The sequence below is a fragment of the Volvox carteri genome, assembly GCF_000143455.1.
Source record: "Volvox carteri f. nagariensis unplaced genomic scaffold VOLCAscaffold_55, whole genome shotgun sequence".
NCBI classification, from domain to species: domain Eukaryota; kingdom Viridiplantae; phylum Chlorophyta; class Chlorophyceae; order Chlamydomonadales; family Volvocaceae; genus Volvox; species Volvox carteri.
The window spans coordinates 884,443-901,042 of NW_003307598.1; the positions used below are offsets into that span (position 1 = coordinate 884,443).

At 53.3% G+C, this 16,600-nt stretch overlaps 5 protein-coding genes across 5 annotated transcripts in view; 4 read left to right on the forward strand and 1 right to left on the reverse strand.

Moving 5' to 3' along the window:
* Positions 1 to 184: 184 nt before the first annotated feature.
* On the reverse strand, positions 185 to 1,122 carry VOLCADRAFT_106990 (uncharacterized protein). Its single transcript, XM_002955877.1, has 2 exons — positions 635 to 1,122; positions 185 to 509 (listed from the first exon to the last, which is right to left on the reverse strand). Exons 1-2 carry the CDS (start codon positions 1,108 to 1,110, stop codon positions 410 to 412), a joined length of 576 nt encoding a protein of 191 aa, XP_002955923.1. The 5' UTR covers positions 1,111 to 1,122; the 3' UTR covers positions 185 to 409.
* Positions 1,123 to 1,257: 135 nt separating this feature from the next.
* VOLCADRAFT_106991 (uncharacterized protein) lies at positions 1,258 to 2,527 on the forward strand (the record flags this gene model as incomplete). The annotated part of the gene is made up of 5 exons (XM_002955817.1): positions 1,258 to 1,437; positions 1,622 to 1,823; positions 1,893 to 2,077; positions 2,320 to 2,394; positions 2,452 to 2,527. The coding sequence occupies exons 1-5, from the start codon at positions 1,298 to 1,300 to the stop codon at positions 2,525 to 2,527; spliced, it is 678 nt and encodes a 225-aa protein (XP_002955863.1). The 5' UTR covers positions 1,258 to 1,297.
* A 1,471-nt stretch (positions 2,528 to 3,998) lies between these two features.
* Positions 3,999 to 6,396, forward strand: VOLCADRAFT_96850 (uncharacterized protein; the record flags this gene model as incomplete). The annotated part of the gene is made up of 5 exons (XM_002955818.1): positions 3,999 to 4,106; positions 4,226 to 4,471; positions 4,572 to 4,997; positions 5,045 to 5,136; positions 5,445 to 6,396. 5 exons carry the CDS (start codon positions 3,999 to 4,001, stop codon positions 6,394 to 6,396), a joined length of 1,824 nt encoding a protein of 607 aa, XP_002955864.1.
* A 3,131-nt stretch (positions 6,397 to 9,527) lies between these two features.
* On the forward strand, positions 9,528 to 15,898 carry VOLCADRAFT_96851 (peroxidase; the record flags this gene model as incomplete). The annotated part of the gene is made up of 11 exons (XM_002955819.1): positions 9,528 to 9,691; positions 10,278 to 10,350; positions 10,615 to 10,708; positions 11,787 to 11,909; positions 12,359 to 12,494; positions 12,967 to 13,194; positions 14,012 to 14,219; positions 14,497 to 14,711; positions 15,020 to 15,083; positions 15,401 to 15,458; positions 15,807 to 15,898. 11 exons carry the CDS (start codon positions 9,528 to 9,530, stop codon positions 15,896 to 15,898), a joined length of 1,455 nt encoding a protein of 484 aa, XP_002955865.1.
* The window catches only part of VOLCADRAFT_66357 (uncharacterized protein), a gene marked incomplete at both ends in the record, with an annotated part of 3,488 nt that continues 1,441 nt past the window's right edge, over positions 14,554 to 16,600 (forward strand). The window contains 2 exons of the mRNA XM_002955820.1: positions 14,554 to 14,711; positions 16,370 to 16,471. Coding sequence (XP_002955866.1) covers positions 14,554 to 14,711; positions 16,370 to 16,471 — 260 coding nt within the window. The remainder of the gene's footprint in view (positions 14,712 to 16,369; positions 16,472 to 16,600) is intronic.

Genomic DNA, 16,600 nt, shown 5'->3' on the forward strand with positions numbered 1-16,600 from the left:
GCCATTGAGCAGCATGATAATCTTATGCAGACCGGCGAGATGCCGGTGTAGAATCAAGTGTGTGAGTTGCTGAGACATGTGATGCATGGGATGACACATGCCACATGGGCAGCAATGCCACACATACACAGCCGTTCGCAAGCCGGCCTACTTCAAGAAGCGGTATATCTTAGTGCAAAGGTTGCCGGTTTGCAAACTCATGACAGCGTCGCCGTCTGAGTACCCTTTGACATGTCACGTGTCACACAGAGAAAAAACAGTACTTTGTTTGGTGTGACCGTCGACAATGACTATAAGGCTACAAATCACAGCATATGGTCCAACAATCCTACTGCTTGGGCTTCTTTTTGCGTGTTCTTTTTGGAACGCTGCCCGCTGGGGCTGGAGCATCCATGTGCTGAGGATGTTATCACTTCAGACTCTTGCCATACTCAACCATTGCAACTGCCACATTGGAGAGTAGTCTTGCAACAACACGCACCACTCTGTCCACCTGCTCAGAGGATCCCCTGCATGCACACACAATCACAGTCACAGTCTCATCCAGAGCCTGTCCTTTGGATGCATAGGCTCATACACTGTTGCTGCTGGGACAGCAAGCAGCATTGCCGACAGGGTCTCCTGGGCCACGCACCTGCCCGTGCGTGCCAAGGTTGCAAACCATTCGCAGTTGCTGCTCAGGGCATTGTACACTATTTGCTGCCCGTCCTTGTCAGCTGCAGCCCAGCGTGCAAAGATGCAGGTCTTGTTGCGCAGGGTGTCATTGTCACCAGCGTACTCCACAATGCCTGCTTTTCCCACATAGTCGCCGCGTGGTGCCCCACGCTCCATACCCATAAACTTCTCAATGGTGACTATGCTGATGTTGCCATCTGGGTGCATGTGCGCTGCCATGTAGTCCCCAAGGTAGATGCCATGATGCCATATCACATCCTCCTGCTCTCCGCGCACAATCTGTACAACTATGTGGCTGCCGGCGGGCGCAGTTCCCAATCTGCATGGGCCAAACTCCTTGTAGTTGCGTGGTGTCAGATCCACCTCAGTTGCTCGCAACGATGTCTGCAACAGTCGAAACTGTGATTCTACACTCGCTTGTGTGGAGTGTGCCATATTGTCGCTTGTCTCTGCAATAAAAAAGAAGAAGAATTGTGAGCAAACGACCCCATGCTTGCAGGTAACACTCCGAAACCAACCGCGACATGGGATGACTTGCCCAAACTAGCTGTGAACTGGGTCCTTGTGTCTGCTTCGTTCCAAAGCTACTGCTAAATTGTGCTAGTCCATTAACACATCAGAAATGGAAGACTACACACTGGATGAGCTGAAGAAGTTTGTACTCGGCGAGATCCCACTGCCTGAGCATATGACTCAAGAGCAAGCTTTGGAAATGTTTGCGCAGCAAAAAGTTAACGAGGCTATGCAGAAAGAAAGACAAAAGTGGGTGAAACAGTATTTGATCAAGCCATGCTCGCAGTCACCGCTGTGACTGAGCATGACCACATCCAGAGCATGTACAATGCCTTCATGGAGGAACGCCGGTTCATGCAGAAGCACGCGCATGGCTCCTGTAGGTCTGCTGAGCGTCTGTTCCGCCTCATGTGACACATGTTGCAATCCACAGGCCCGAGGCGGAGAAGGTGCAGGACGTGCGCGCAGTGCTGCAGCAGTATGCTGGAACGTCTGTTGAGCTGGGTGACTCTAAGTTCATGAACGCAGTCACTGAGGCTCTGGGCATCCGTGGGAATAGAGGCTATGAAAAGCAGGCCTTCCTGTTCATTAGAGAGCACTTCAAGGATGTTGAAGTTAAAGATGACAAATTCGTGGTGCCCAATGGAGTCTAAGACATGATGGTCATCGCCTTGCTGTGTGTTTGTGAATGTGACTGCATTCAGTGTGGAGCCATGCATCAGACTCTGTGTGAACTGCTGGGTGACGGCATGCACACATGCAGTCATCTCATGCGAGCCCCACACACTGGCACTCGTCCAATGACTCTGGATTATGTAATCCTCATCCTGACAATGACAACAGCCTGGCAAACTCAGCCGCTGCCGGCAGAGACCAGCAGCACTCCCCTGTCAGCCACGCCTGCACACCAGCCGTGTCCTTGAAGCCGCCGTCCGCAAACAGCACGTCCTGCCACGCCTCGCACGCAAACCAAAAACGCGCCGCCGCCGGATCATCCACATGCACAGGGCGTATGCCACAGTCATCACAGCAGCAGTCATCACAATCAGTCACATCCAGCCACCAGTCTACCAACACCTTCACAAACTCACTGCCATGTCCTTTGCCCCTGTGCTCCTCAAACACCTCCAGCTCCACAATGTTCATGAAGGGCTGCTGTCTCTGCAACGTGCAGTGGCCAACCGCCTCATCACCCACAAGCAGCAGGTAACGCGTCTGATGGCCCACCAGCGACTCAACCTGTAAGCTGGCGCCGCCCTGCAGGTCCAGCGGGCTGTTCAGCATGCGCCATATGCCCGCGCAGATGCTGCGGATTGTGGCGGGACTGCGGTGGTTGTGACCGTCGTGCAAGCACACCAGCCGTGTTTGCGTCTGTGACTGTGACTGCGACGGTCCATGCTCATGTGCACATCATGGGTGCGACGCATGTACATGTAGCCTCACAATCAAAATTCAGCACGTGTATTTGGTTCACCCACAAGTCAAAAGTCGGGCACGATGCCTTATGTAGCAATTAAAATATTTTATGTTTTGAGGTTGCGGGCTGAGGAAGCCAAGGTTTTGCTCTCTGCATGCATAGCTGCCAGTGACAGATCAGGCAGGCCATGTTGCAGAGCAAAGCCCCTGGCACACTGAGTGATGCATAGAATTCCTACAGCACCCCAACCTTGTGCAAAACTGCTTCAGGCGCTGTTAGCCAGGTTGTCCATAAAACGCTTCATGCTGCTCAGTGCAATAGATATTTGCCCCCTGGTCTCATTATGGATGCAGAGGATCGCATGGTCCATGAACATCGTCAGCCAGAAGGCGACCTGCCGCTCCATAGGCTGGACCCACAGCCTCAGGAGCATGTGATGGACGTCCTGCTTGCAGAGCGCTCTGTGATGACCACACCTGCTTGAATGTCCTCCTGCTGCACAAAGGGCAACATCAGCTCCATCTGCCACTGGATGCATTTCACTCCCAACTCCCAGTTCCGTTTGGTGTTGGGCCCAAGGAAGAAGGTAGTGCCGGCCGTCCTACGCACATTCAGCATCCGCTGCACCTCATGCAGCAAGGCCTGCATTGCGTTCGGCAAGATGAAGGGCAAAACAGTACAAATGCTCAGTAACTTCTCAAATCAGGGTCCATCAGACCAGCCATTGGGCTGCTCAGCTGTCGAAAGGCAGCAAGCGATTCACAGCAGATAGAGCAGCATGTAAACAAGACTGACTGTGTCAGTGGGACAATGCCACACTACCTACTATACCATAAGATTCCCCCCAACAACAGCGCTGACGTCGGTGGCTGTAGCAACTAGGCACACTTGCGTCGGCTGCAAGTGTGCCTAGGCCTGTGCCAAAGCCTGTGCCAAAGCCTGTGCCAAGCTTGCTGCCACACATTTGGGAAGCCAACCCACCTTCTCGGCTCTTTGCACAGCCTCGCTGCGGACTCCAGAAGCATAAGAGAAGCGCTCCGCAGTCGACACCTTCAACATCTTCAACGCTGCCAAGAAAACTTACACAACCCAAGTAGATCTGTGAACCCTGCAGGTAGGCAGCCGCTGCACTGGAGCTGGAGCTGGAGCTGTATATGTGATCACAACTGCATGGTCCGTACGTAGAAATGGCAAAAGCGGGGTGCCAGACTCCAGGCTGACCAGTCAATTGCCTGTTGAACTGAAAGCAGGCACCCAACCAACTGTGCATTTGAGAAGCAACCGCTCTTTGAGAAGACCAACCGCTCCGTTTGCAGCCCCGTGCTGGGGTGGTATACATATCCATCTGTTGACCGCGACTGTCATACTGTGACGGTGACTGTGACTGTGGACAATGGATGCAGAAGACCACAACCACAGCAGCGACAGTGACGCTGTGTTGGGGCAAGAATGGACACACATGACCATGCCCCATAACGCCATGGTCTGTCCCCAAGTGCAGGTACATGACAGCACCTTTGCTTGCTTCGCCTTGCTTTGCACCAGCCAGCACAGTTCAACTGAACCCGAGACACACCCTGCTCACACACACAAAGCCGCTGTTGCTGTTTCGCTGTGCAGGTGCAGCCTGGCAGTGCAGCCAACGATGAAGTGGAGCGGGTGAAGCAGCGACATGACCTGTGCCACCGGTGCAACCAGCAGAAGCCCCTGTTCCCGTGCCTGGCCTTGCATGGAGGGAAGAAGAACCAGTGCCAGACCCGCCACTGCATGCAGTGCCTGCAGGCCCTCGCACATCAGCTGCACCTGGCCTCCTGGCTTGAGCTGGTGTGGTGCTGCCCAGTCTGCCGCACGTGCTGCTCCTGCACAGTGAGTGTGGTGTAGTCCGCCACTGACAAGTGATTACGATCACAATCACCTCTGTGATGGTGACTGCTTTGTTACTGCTGGCACCTACCTGCGTCTGCAGGACTGCCTGCAGACAGTGCCACTGTTTGGGCCAGGGCCGCAGATGCACGAACAGGTGATGCACGCCGGTGCGCGCCGAGCGCTGGCTTTCCTTGGACCGATTGTCGAGGCGGAGGTGGCCGCCCAAGATGAACAAGTGCGATGCATGACGCGCTATGAGCATGCGCGTGTGGAAGACGCGGCACAGCATGTGGGCATGGACCCTGAAACCAGGCCCACCTGCAACCTGTGCTGTGCAGCCATCTACAACCTGCATCAAGGCTGCAGCAACAAGGTGTACCACTGGCCCTACAGTGAGGATGCATGCGGCTACAACCTGTGTGCGGTGTGCATTGCCAAGATGCCGGCTGCCTTGCCCCGCTGCCCCAGGGCAAAGTGCCACCCATCATGCTGCACCCAGTGCACCTATGGGCTGGGGTGCACCATGGTGCACCTATGCTCATGGGCACCTATGATGATGGGCATGGCCCATAGGTGCTGCATGGGTGTATCATGATGCGTGTGAGCAGCACCTTGAAACGCAGTGGCGTCACGACGTTGTTGGCCAGCGCCAGCACATGCTCCAGGTCGGTGATGCGGGTGCGCTCGGCCAGCGGCAAGTGGCGGTAGAAGGCCAGCTCCTCGTCGGTGTACCGGTCCTCCTGCGGGTTGTGGCGCTGCTTGCCTCCTCCGCCGCTAAGGGCAGCAGGCAGCAGTGACGAGGAGGACGTGGTGCCAGTCGACGCGCTGTTCGTGTGTGTGTTTGTGTTGGAGTGCGACATGGTATGTCTGTATCTGTAGGTATGTTTCTCTGCTCCGCTGCCCATTGTGCCTTATCGTTGAATGCTGTCACTGGTGCGCCTTGTGCGGCACACATTCTTTTGTGATGCTACAGTAAAATGCGCTCCAAGTTCCACACTGCAGGAGGAGGCACGGAGACCAGCTACATGCAGAATCGTGCAGAGGCCGCCGGCAGGGCCGCGAGGGGCACCATCGACGCGCTGTACAAGACAGGGGTGCAGCAGACCGGTGTGGTGCTGCTGATCCTGGGCGCGCTGCTGGTCCTGGTCCTGGTCATCATGTACATCATGTCCAAGATCAAGCAGACGCAGCTGCAGAAGGTGGAGCTGCAGAGCGGCACCCTCATCCAGCTGGACAACGGCACGCAGGTGCCGTACTGTGTGGACACCAGCAAGATGGCGCTGGTCAATGCCGGCCATGAGTTCTCGTACAGCACCTGGCTGTACCTGGGCCCCGTGTACCAGCCCACCGCCAACCACAAGCTCATCCTGCAGCGCAGCACGCTGGCCGTGACCGCACAGGACAGCATGGACAACAACAGCAACCCTGTGCTGTTCATGGACAAGAACACCAACCGGCTGTACGTGGCGCGGGCCACCAACCGCGTCAAGGCTGCAGTGGTGTCGCTGGATGACATCCTGCAGAAGGACGCCGCCCGCAAGTACGCCAGCGGCTTCCTGGTCACCTACATCGACTATGTGCCGCTGCAGCGCTGGGTCAACATCACTGTCACGGTGCGTGACAACACCGCCTACGTGTTCCTGGACGGCGACCTGTACTCTGCAGTGTCCGTCACGGACGTGAGCATGGATGGTGGTGCCGCACGCCCCATCATCCGTGGCACCGCCAGCGACCTGACCATTGGGCACCGCATCATCAACACTGCAGGCTACGTTGCCGGCTCCAGCGCCTGGAACTACACGCTGACCCAGGCTAAGGTGCAGGGGGTGTACAAGAATGGGCCGTACAAGAAGTCGTACCTGTCCATGTTTGGCCTGGGCTCGTACGGCCTGGGCTCGCCCATCTACAGCCTGGACAAGGCGTGAACGGATGTTTTCAATAGACGGGGTGGTTGGACCATAAGTAAAAACCGCCGTTGATAATAGTACAGATTGACTTTGAGAAGGCCTTTGATAGGGTGCCTCGCGAGCACATGTGGCTTCGGTTGCAGGAGAGGGGGATTAGCGGCCCCATGCTAGGTGCTCTGAGAAAAGCGTACGAGAAGGTGTCCATGGTGATGAAGGTAAATGAGAAAGTGGGGGGAGAGTTTGAGTCTAAGCAAGGAGTGAAGCGAGGGTGTCCTTTATCTACGGAGTTGTTTGGACTCTTCATCGAGACACTAGCCGATCTGATTGATACTCATGACCTTGTAGAAGCTGGTGCACGTAAGTGTGACGCAACCCTTGTGGACAGCAAGCGCGTCTCCATACTGTTGTATGCAGACGATGTTAGTCTGCTAGCGACGTCAGTAGAGCGAATGTCTGAGTTGCTACATCTTGTGGACTTGTTTTGTGAAGCTTTTGGGATGCGACCAAATGTCTCAAAGTGTGAAAGGCTTGTTTTTGCATGTGACGGCACCCAGCAGTCGGAACTTAGCGGGAGATGTCAACAGTTACGGCTATCAGGCCAGGTAGTACCTGCCAAAGATAGCGCTCGCTATCTGGGCTTGGTATATGGGCCAGAACGGCCTTTTAGTGCGTGCCGTCAGCAGTTGTGTGATACAGGTCGGTCCGCTATGTTTTCCTTAAGCGCAAAGCTGGACAAAATGAAGCTGTTTGCCCCCGATGTGCGAATGCGGTGTTTTGCAACCCAAGTCCGAGCAATTCTGTTGTATGGCTGCCAGGCGTGGGGCCCTTTTGCGCTGGCAGAGGTCGTGGACAGGGCGGGAAGGCGGCGGGATAAAGCCAACCTTTGCGGAGGGCATGTTCGAAGCCTGTTTGAAGGATAGTGCAGTCCAGCTGCAGATTTTATTCATGAGGCAGGTAGTGGGGACGGCACGGCCATCCCACAGGCTGTTGTACGCGGAGCTGGCTGAACTCCCCTTACAATATTACATGGTGAAGCAGATTCTCCGTTTCTGGAACCGCCTTCAAAAGCAAGTGGGATCCATTGCTCATGCAGTTTTACGGCAGGAGATAACCGATGCCCTGACCAACCCGGAATGGGAGGGTTGGGGAATCTCAATGTTACGACTGTTTTCCTTCTTGGAGTGCAACATTTGGAGCGGAATACCGCAAGAAGTCGTGGGGGTAAAGGAGCGTGTTGACTGGTTGTTGAGTAGACCTCTACCAGAAGGAGCGATAATAACGGCACTAAGAGAGCGTTTGATGAGCGGCTGGGACCATACGCGTCTGACTGTCTTGCCAGAGGAGTACCCATCAGATGGGAAGCAACCGGGAGTGCAAATGGCGAAGTATAAGCACTGGATGGGGCTGCCCTTTTCGGGAGCCGCAGCCGTCATGTGGCCAACACATGCTAAGGTTTTCATTCCTCGTTTAGCACATCGTAAGCTAATGCAGTTTCGTTTATGTTGCTGGGCTTTGGAGGCGAACAGAGCGCGAAGGGGCAAGTACCATGTCCCCAGGGGGCAGCGGTTTTGCCACTGTTGTGGTCCTAATAGCCGAATTGAGGATGAAAAACACGTGTTATTGGAATGCCCAGCCTATAATGATATTCGTGCTGAAGAGGGATTCGATCATCAACAGAGTATGTTGGAGGAGGCCATGCAATGGGAACCCGCACGCCTGGCAAGGATGTTGAAACGTATGTGGGCTCACCGAAACTCAATTACCCCCTTTGGACGCTAGTCTGGGCTGATGTGCGGTGTTTTTCCTTTTCTCCGTGGCTTTCAGGCGTTGTAGTATTGCCCTTGGGCCTTCGGCTCGTATGGGTAGTCTTACAGGTATGGGGTCACGCACCCCCAACCATGTAACACACACACACACATAAGTAAAAACTGACTGCATACAACAACTATACTCAAGGATGCTCCACCCACAGTCACCTACATATACACTGGTCACCTGCCACACCACCAGGGGTATCCCGTGCTATCTGAGCGCATTGGTGACTGCCGGCCCTGTGTCAAATGCGGTGGCTTGGACGAGGGGGATGGGCGGCACTCCTCAGCAGGCGCAGGCGGACTGGCTGGAGCGCATGCAGGACTGGTTGGCTAGGCATCCAGAGTTTGCAGAGTGGCCCTCTCCATGTGGTGCAACACACTTGCCATCGCAATGTGCACTTGCAAACGCATGGTCTTCCCTGAAAGGCCTGCACACACCGCAGTGACATGATGTTGCACCGGCCTTTTCTTTTTCGTGCGCTCTAGTGTCCGGCAAAGTAGTTATCCTGAAATTATGGGGACTAATGTTGATCAACATCATGATGTGGTTGATATGCAACTGGCTGGTGTTCGTTCGGTCAAAACCGAAATACCAATGGAAGGAATTATGACTGGGCCTTTCAAAGGGCTTTTAAGAGGCCAGAAAGGTTGGGGGTGGGTTCAACGGCGCGCTTGTTACGATGGCCTGCGAGTTGACCCCCTCGACCCCAACCGTGAGAGACGAGCCGGTCTGTCGCTGGACATTTTTGGTCCACCTTAACATGTGATGATCCAGTAATTTCCACGGATAAAATTCACGTGTTGATATGCTCAGCGTTGGTGCTCCATCTCACTTGGACACATCACTGCGACGACATCCATGAATCGTTCATTCAAGGTTTCATGATAATGGGAACCAAATGGTTTCCGCTGTCTGCCTGTGCAGTAAATCGCGTAGCTACGTAAGCACCAGCAGCCGCAGCAGCCAAGGTGCGCTGCTGCAGCTCTTCGGTGGCAAGGCGACTCTGCTCGTCTGCCAGCCACCTGTCCCTCTATACATATGTTCCGACATCAACGCCATCACATGCGGCCTAAGTTATGGCCTAAGTTTTTTTGCACATTTACCAACATTCCAAGGTTGGATTATGGTCCTTGCCTGTCCTTGGCACCGAGTCGAGGTTATTACCTGATGCCGTACGCTCTCGGTCGATCGGTACCGATCAAATTATGTTGCACGCATCGCAAGTGGTTTCGATAGTACAGAAAATCAGATTACATGCTATGTTATGCTCTGATACTATCTTTTATAAGACGAAAATACGAGGCTGTGCGAAAGGCTGTAGGTACGCAGAAAAAATGTGTAGATCGCCTCCAATCGCGCAGCTTCGACAAATAGCCCTGATGGCGGCTACACTAGCGATATTACTGTCACTAACCGCAATCGCGCAGCAGCTAACGCAACATGCCAAGTATCGTTCTATCGACGGCTGGGGAAATAACCTGGTGCATCCGGAGTGGGGGTAAGTGGTGAGGGGAGGAGAAACAAGACTTGAACGAACCTACAGACGACACGGCAAGAAGTTACTAGCTTTGTCCTGGACTGTCTGTTCGGGTTTGTGCGTTATAATCGTTTATAATCACAAAGCAGATCAAAGCGCCATGGACCCCCTCGGGTCCTATTACTGCTCCCACATTCCGCTGCTGGTATATGAGTGACCGGTCATTTCTAACAATGTCGGTGTATCGTATCTTTTAAAATTAGCGACGGACATGTTTTAGAAGGGCATTGCCCTAGCGTGGTGGCTATCGGTTGCGGGCAGTGGGCAGTCGACTTTCAGCACCAGAGAGAGGCGCTCCAGCCCGCATGGATTATTTCCCGTGCTACTGCGCTGACAAATCATTTCGGTGGAGATCGGAGCTGGATTTATATCGGCTGGGTATCAACTGCTGCTGCCACTGTCGCCGTTGCGATGCCTTGCTGTGTGCTGCACTTCGCTGCAATATGCGCGTTCTCTTGCGATATAACAAGCTCGTTTGGACTTCCTCGGACTGCAACACCCTCACGTCTTGTCGCCTTGTCATGATGTGTTGATTCTTGTCTTGCAGTGCGGCCAATACGCCTTTCGTCCGCCTTCAAGTGCCGACAGTGGGATACAGCAACACGACGTCACAATTGACGGTAAGGAAGGTCTCACGAAATTATGCCGAGCTAAAGCTTTAAAACTCTTTGAGGCGTACCCAGCTACTCATCAGATTCCCAGCAGCATTAAGATCGCAGAGCCATTACATCGCCTACGACCGGGCAACGGTCGAGCGCTAGGTCACGGTCTTCTGCTGCTTTTCGTAATCAAAACGTCTAAAAAACGAGCTCAGCTTAAGTATTTCTCATTTAATAATTTCCGTTTCCTCGTTTAAACTCTTTCCATTCCGTGCGTTTTGTCAGGGCTCCGACCGCCCCACCCCTCGCAACATCAGTCTCGCGCTCATGGCGACGAATTACCCAGATAAAAGGCGATACACTGAGGCGGCCACCTCAGGTGATTGCTAACGCATGTTCATGTGGGCTGGGTTTACTTACGTACTCCAGCGTATACGTGGATGGAAGGGGGGAGGCGCGGGCCGACGGGGGTTTTGCAAGGGAGGGCGGGGAAAGCCCAGACGTTTTGAGCCGAGACGAGACTCCGGGCAAAATTTAATCGTTGACGCGTATACAGGTATACGATTAGGCTGCAGGAGGACTGTAGCTGAGGTGCTGCAATTGAAAGGGATGCGTCCGCTCGGGAAAGACCGTCCATCCATCTCGTCAAACTGCGAAAGGACCCCGTGCGAAAGGACCTTTTTCCAAAGGTCAAAATGTACGAGGTTGGTATATCGTACATAAGCTCTCGAGCATTTTATTTATTCAGCTGTGTGGATCCGGCTCCGGCTGTAATGTTGTTGTTGTTGTACATGGTCGTGGGTGCGTTCCCCGTACCTGCAAACCACCCTAGTACGAGCCGAGGGCTCAAGGGCTGCCAAATCCCCTATAAGCACCATCCTACCTCGCACTTCCAACGAGACAAGTGATGAAGTATACTAACGACCAAAGGGAACGATAGAGTTGCGGTGAGACCATATGCGTTCCAGCATCCTTGCCAGGCGTTCAGGTTCCCACTTCATAGCGTCCTTCATATGTTCGAAGCGTGGAAAGCCCATATCAGATCTGATTTCGTCGTACACCGGACAGTCCAGCAAAATGTGTTTCTCATCCTCGATGTGGCTATCAGTGTCGCAGCAAGGGCATACTCGCTCCTCCCTAGGTATATAACGCCGTCCCTTACGCGCTCTGTTAGCCGCCAGTGCCCAACAGCAAAGCCTAAACTGCATAAGCTTGCGATTCGCCGAACGTGGGGTAAACATGCTGTAATGTGTTTGGCAACCCCAAGTGTGATTAATAGTTTGTCCCAGTTTGGAAACGAAGGAAAGGAAAGAGAGAGACACACACATGCAAACGCATTGTTCTACACCAATATTCCTCTTGACGTTCCCCTCCCTTCACATGGCTCGACTCGGCGGAAAATGCACCGATCGACTTCTGCTGATGCCGTCTTGTACCATGGCAACTGTACAATGAAGACATGCTGACGTACGCTGGTGAGGATGGAATTGACGAAACTAGGATTTGTGAGTTGTTGTCTCCTAGCGTTCCTACTATTTCCATGCTTTTCCTGCTTGTTTTACTGCGCACAATCGTGGCAGGTACGTGTCTACTTGTGCCAACATTTTACGGCCTTCCATGGTACTTGCTTTTTTCTAATTATTTTAATAAAAATCAATCTAAACAATCTAATAATGTATACATTACGCGCGGGTGCTTTCGTCCAACGAGCAGTGCTAGTTAAAAATATAAATGATGACAATTCAATGAATTCATGTACGCTAACCCCTGTCTGGATTATCGATGAGGTCGTCTGTCCATCCTTCCTACGGCCTACAAAGCTCGTAGAGAGCGGTTGTGCCGTCTTAGCAGCCTTTAGATATCGCCGCAGAGGCAGCAGGAAATACCGTCACAGTCAATGTCGTACACCGTACAGCCCCCGGCCTGCCGCTCCCACCACCGCTAATCCTGGCTGTTCGTGGTTCGTGGAAGTCTGTCGCCAGTTCGTGGTTGAAGTCCGCGCAAGTATCCCCTCCCCTTGGACTTACAGGACAGTTCTTCGACCATGACTTGGACAAGACCAAGGACGGGAACGGAACCCGGGATGCGGCGCCCATCCCCATTCCCAAGGGCGACCCGTTCTATGACCCTAAGGGCGTGGGCAACCTGACCATGCCATTCACAAGGTATGCGGCCACTACGGGGCCCAGTAAGGAACAGGAATAAGATGCTCGTGAGCCCGGAGGGTTCGGATTCTTGGGAGGCTGAGTTCGTGGTGTAAGCACTTAATCATGTGACGCCAAAATATGTCATCACGGTGAATTTGGACTAGTGACGCAATACCATCATCACGGTGGTGAACTTAAGTGCCGCGAAGTGCGCCACGTTGGTGCTGAATGGGCCGAAGAGAGAGCTATCTCCGCCCCAGTGAGGGCACTTGAGTCAGCAGTGTGTATTCTACACCGGTGGTTTGGCTCGAATGAAGGGATCCGCAAGAGTCGTGTCCCGTGTCGTGACCAGATAGACCTTTTCATAATTTCCCTTCAGATACGGAAGAAAGTATCCGGGGAATACGAAGAAAATATTCTGGTGATACGAAGAAAAATATGTATTCTTCCAGTCCGCATATATATTATAGTGATTATTATTCATTCGCAGGTCGGCGTACGTGCAGCCGAACGTCTCATCGTACCGCGTGCCAATCAACCTCATCACGGCGTTCATAGACGGGTCGCTGGTGTACGGCAGTGACGTACGTGTCACCGACGCTCTGCGCGCCCATACCGGCGGCAAACTGCGAGTGGCGGTCGTCAACGAGTCGAAGGACGCCGCCATGGGGTCCATGTTGCCTCTTGTGGGCTCTGTCAACATCTCCGCCACGTACATGTACGTAGTGCAGAACATGTCTGTGTTGTACATAGTTTTGCGTTGTGATGGTCCTGACCGTTGTCTAACCGTCGCTTTTTCCGCCATCCCCCACATGCAGTACTGCATGGTTGTTTGCCACAGAGTTTTAGTACACTCACCGACTGTACCCCGGCTCCTCTCGATGTGCTCTCCTAATAGAGGATGAAAAGTCAACTAGGGCATTAACGTATGAAATAGAAAAGTTCATTAAGATTTGCTGCCGCAGCCTGGGATTGAACCAGGGACCTTTTGTTTACCTTTTGTTTACAAGACAAACGCTCTACCACTGAGCTACAACGGCATGCTAGATTTCGTATTAAAAATTATAAAACATACGCGCACACACACACGCGCACACACACACGCACACACACACACGCGCACACACACACGCGCACACACACACGCGCACACACACACGCGCACACACACACGCGCACACACACACGCGCACACACACACGCGCACACACACACGCGCATACACACACGCGCACACACACACGCGCACACACACACGCGCACACACACACGCGCACACACACACGCGCACACACACACGCGCATACACACACGCGCATACACACACGCGCACACACACACGCGCACACACACGCACACACACACACACGCGCACACACACACGTGCACACACAGACGCGCACACACACACACACGCACACGTACACGCACATACACGCACACGCACATACACGCACACGCACACGCACATACACACACCTATTTTGTTTTCACGCTTCATCCGCTCCTAACGTCCGCATCCGGGTTGTTCCTAGGGCTAATGACGCAAACAGGGTACCTGGAGGGGCGCTGCGGGCCGCCGGCGATGTCCGTGGCAACGTGGACCCCCCCGTGTTGGCGTTACAGACGTTGTGGGTTCGAGAACATAACCGCCTGGCTTCGGAGCTGGCTGCACAGCAACCCGATTGGGATGACGAGAAGCTGTTTCAGGAAGCGCGGAAATGGAACATTGCATACATGCAGGTATGTGAGCGCATGGGAGCAGTGTGCAAGAGCGTGCGAGGGAATGACGATCGCATGAGTCGGTCCATGGGTTGACTAGGAGCCATTCTGGTGATTGGCGTTTGGGCCAAAATTTTGTGAAATTGGTCACACGTGTCTCCGTGGCATTGTATTGTAGTTGGGCGAGATGCTGGGTCTCCTACCCTTGATTTAATTGTTGTTTTCTCTTACTAAGGCGTCTTTTGCCCAGTTTTTTTGCCGGTAGCTGCAAAAATGCAACGTTGACTGCCAATCGCAGCGTGTCTGCTTCTATGAATACATTCCCGCGCTGGGCATCACGCTGCCGCTCTATCGCGGCTACAACGCCTCTGTCGACCCCTCCATTGATGTCTTCTTCAGTACCGTAGCCTACCGGTACGGCCACTCAGAGGTAACCGATATTATTCTGCGCGTCGACGACGAGGGCAATGAAATCCCGGAGGGACATCTGTTGCTCAGCCAGGCATACTTCAAGTAAGTCGTACTTATCCGTATACGGACTCGACTGTCCATACAAGGAACATGTGGCAATTAAAGACGTTTACAGTAAAGCCGCATATGACGACTTAATGCCGTGGGTTACCGTTATGTCGGATGTTTGCCGGACGAGTCATCAGAAACCAATCGTGGGCCATGCTTAGGGTCTCGCCATTGTTTTTGTTTGTTTGACACGTGTGTATGTCTGTATGTATAAGTGTGTGTAAGGAAGTATATTTTTGCGGGAAGCACCAAATCATGCGGTTAACGTGTGATTCCCACTGCCCACTGCAACGTATGTACAGTCCGACCGTCTCGCTGTCTGCGGGAATCGAACCCGTCCTGCGCGGGTTAACAGTGCGGGTGCAGGTATGGACGGCGGAGCCAAAAACACTTAGCAAGATCTCATAGTACTTGGTTAGAATCTAACAGGGATGGGCCTCTTGGTCATTAACCTTGTCTAATTATAAGGTTCTTAATTACCCGCAACTTACAACTCCTGTTTTTATATATTAGAAATCCCGGTGATAAGGTTTTGCATTGTACCACATCCATTACAAGCCAATTTGCTACGTAACTGGTGTACGGAAATCGTACCCGCCATCATATCGGCAACATGAACTTGCTTGGCCGGAAGTGTGCACGCACGCCGTCTTCGTGTCTGCCTGCCTGCGTCTGTCACGTAGGGCTTCGTGGAGCCGCGATTCAGCCAGGCTGTCCAGAACTTCTTATTCGGCCTTCCAGGTGATGGTTCTCTTTTCCCTGTATGTATGTTGTTACAGGGTGGTTAACTTCGCCAGCGGCCCCCTTTCCCGGGGCAGTCCCTGCTCTCCCCTGCTAGAGGGGCACCCTAATTCGTCACCCATCCGACTTCAGAATGTATTCGTTGGGTTCCACCAGCATCCAACCAAATCTAGCGGATCAACGGCGCATCAACTTAGTTCCTGGTTAGCTCGCAAGTTGATTATATCACGTCCTACATCGTCCATATGATAGGGGGCCACACTCCTCAAACACCCGAGGAGCCGAACCCGGGTCGGCCGGGAGCAGAAGTCAGGCCTTAACCTCTGCCAGCCGCCTGCCTATATGCAGGAGTGCGACCATTTTTGATCTCAATAAGGCGAGAGGGTCCTTCATCAATAGTCAAACAGTCAAACTTTTTCGAGGTTCTCCGATTGTCTTAATCCGGGCGTAGGAACCCATGGCCCTTCGTGATTTCCGTGATATACCCGCACACGCCCTTATCGTCTTGATATGGACTACGCCCCGGCATCTGCTCCGCTTTCCACCCACCCATCCATCTATCCATCCATCCAGTGTATTTTTTTCCGTAATATATTACGGTTCCGTAATAAAATGGCATATTTGCGTTCTGCGCTCCGTCATAGACCATGGTAAAGGCCTGGTACGGTCGTTACGGAGCCGGGGCGGGGCCCCAGAAGACGTCTCTCCCCAGAGACGTTCTATTTTAGTATAAATAAGTTATAAATGAGCGATGGGGCCCAAGAAATTAACTACTATAGCTGGTCAGGGTAGCGTCAAAGCATTCCTGACCACCGGCAGGCCAAAACCCAGTAGCGGCGATGCTGGTAGCAGCAGCAGCGGTGGCAGGGGCAACGGTGGTTCCGATGCGGGGGCCGCTTCGGAACCACAAGGCGGTGGAGAAGTGGCTGCAGAGGGCTGAGAAGCGTGGCCGTTGCATGCACAACTGACGAGTTTGCTATGCCCTGGGGCATTGTACTGGCTGTGGTGTCGTGGTGAAAACGTATGACATAATCCTGAACGCATGTGGCAACGGACGGAAACAGCTGAGACTCTAATGAAATATTTATTAAATATGTGCTGGTGTATCAGGTACCCTGTGTGGGCAGGGGGGTCTGGGGGGG